This window comes from Rhagoletis zephyria, unplaced genomic scaffold, assembly GCF_001687245.7.
Source record: "Rhagoletis zephyria isolate East Lansing unplaced genomic scaffold, Rhagoletis_zephyria_1.1 Rzeph_scaffold_49896, whole genome shotgun sequence".
In the NCBI taxonomy this organism is placed as follows: Eukaryota; Metazoa; Arthropoda; class Insecta; order Diptera; family Tephritidae; genus Rhagoletis; species Rhagoletis zephyria.
Genome location: NW_016206950.1, coordinates 1 through 1,658, shown reverse-complemented (window position 1 = coordinate 1,658; position 1,658 = coordinate 1). Strand labels below are relative to the sequence as shown.

The 1,658-nt window shown below is 37.0% G+C and overlaps 1 protein-coding gene across 1 annotated transcript; it reads left to right on the top strand.

The window, feature by feature from the left end:
• Positions 1–411: 411 nt before the first annotated feature.
• Positions 412–1,555, top strand: LOC108355773 (uncharacterized; the record flags this gene model as incomplete). Its single annotated transcript, XM_017606907.1, has 3 exons — positions 412–489; positions 559–680; positions 732–1,555. Coding segments are annotated over 3 exons (1,024 nt in total), but the record flags the coding sequence as incomplete, so codon positions are not given.
• Between the last annotated feature and the right edge of the window lie 103 nt (positions 1,556–1,658).

The following is a 1,658-nucleotide window of genomic DNA, read 5'->3' as shown; positions in this document are numbered from 1 at the left end:
ATTGAGATATCGAGAAAGTTACTACGTAGCGCTTGAAGTGATATTTAATAAAAGTAGGAAATAATAGATTTCGATGGGTATAACATTTTTTTATTTATATAATTACATAAATTAAAAGACTTAGCAACATTTTGTGCGTTGACTTCGTAGCTATCTCTATGTCGTTTAGGTCATCGTATATAATAAACTTTCCTCTTCGGAAGGCGATGCCGATGTAGTGGCCCAAGCTGGTTGAGATGGTTCGAAAAAGGGTCAACTCAATTTTTTCCAGAAAAACGAAAGCTAAATTTTTTTTCTTTTCACAACAAATTTTAAAGTTAAGAGCTCAGTCATCGACTAGCATTCGTCGCGTACGGTTGTGTTCTTGATTGCGTTTTTTTCTATCTACTCTACTATACTTTCTAAGTGCAGTTATTCATATAGTAACAAACACCTGCAGCTTATACAATTCCCCGAACTAGCCAGCCCCACAAACCTTACTAACCCTAAGTATGTCGTAGTTTCCTCCACAAATGTACAAAAGCCTCTTTCCCACTATTCATGCTTTGCTGTACAAAGATCGTTACAGGTAATAAGTAAAGACATAGAAACCATTACGGAACTTAGGGACGGTAACTTGCTGTTGCTGGTAAAAGACAAAAAAAGTGCTAACAAATTCATTTCTACGAAACAACTACCAGGTATATGTGAGATTAAATGCAAACTACATGAAAATCTTAATTACGTTAAAGGCACGGTCTTCGCACCTTACCTTAAAAATCTATCCGATGAAGAAATAAAAAAGGAATTAGCTGCTGAGGGAGTGGTCGATATTTTCAAGTTCACAAGAATGATTGAAAACAAAGCAGTGCCTAGCGGAGTAATCTTACTCACTTTCGACCTATATAGGCTACCAGAAACAATTGACATTTCATGGCACAAAGCACGTGTAAGGGAGTATTTCCCAAACCCTATGCGGTGCAAATTATGTCAGCGTTTGGGTCATACAAAAAAACACTGTAGTAACGATCCACTGTGTGAAATATGTAGCCGACCACCCCATCAAAACGACTGCGATCGTATTAAATGCGCCAACTGTGACGAAGACCATGCTGCAAACTCTAATAAATGTCCCAAATTCGTTCAACAAAAGGAGATTCTAAAAATAAAAATTCAAAGAAAATGCACACTAAAACAAGCAAGAGAAATGTACTCAGCACAGTTTCCGAGAGCATCACCCCCTTTGTCTTTCGCCGCAAAGGCCAACAGCATCAACAATAATATCACAACACAAGCAAACAACAACAACAGCAATAACGAACCAACAAATAAAATAGATGAAAACACCATCAAAAAAACTTCTTTAAACGAGGAGCCGTCTAGTACTCCTCAGAATCTAGACAAACCTTCAAGTGAACAAACAACAACGTTTTTAAAAACAGCTACAACTCACAAAAGCACAAACCCGACAACAGCAAGCCTAATAACTGACTCGCCTATGACTCGAATCAGTCAACAACTAATTCAAAGCAATAGCTATTTCATATCCCCAAGCAGTGTCGACGAAAATTTAAATGTACAAATAAGAGGAACTCCGGACGTTAATTTTTTTATCGGACAATGACTTTTTACGTACTACAATGGAACATAAAAGGAATACACAACAACATGAATGAATT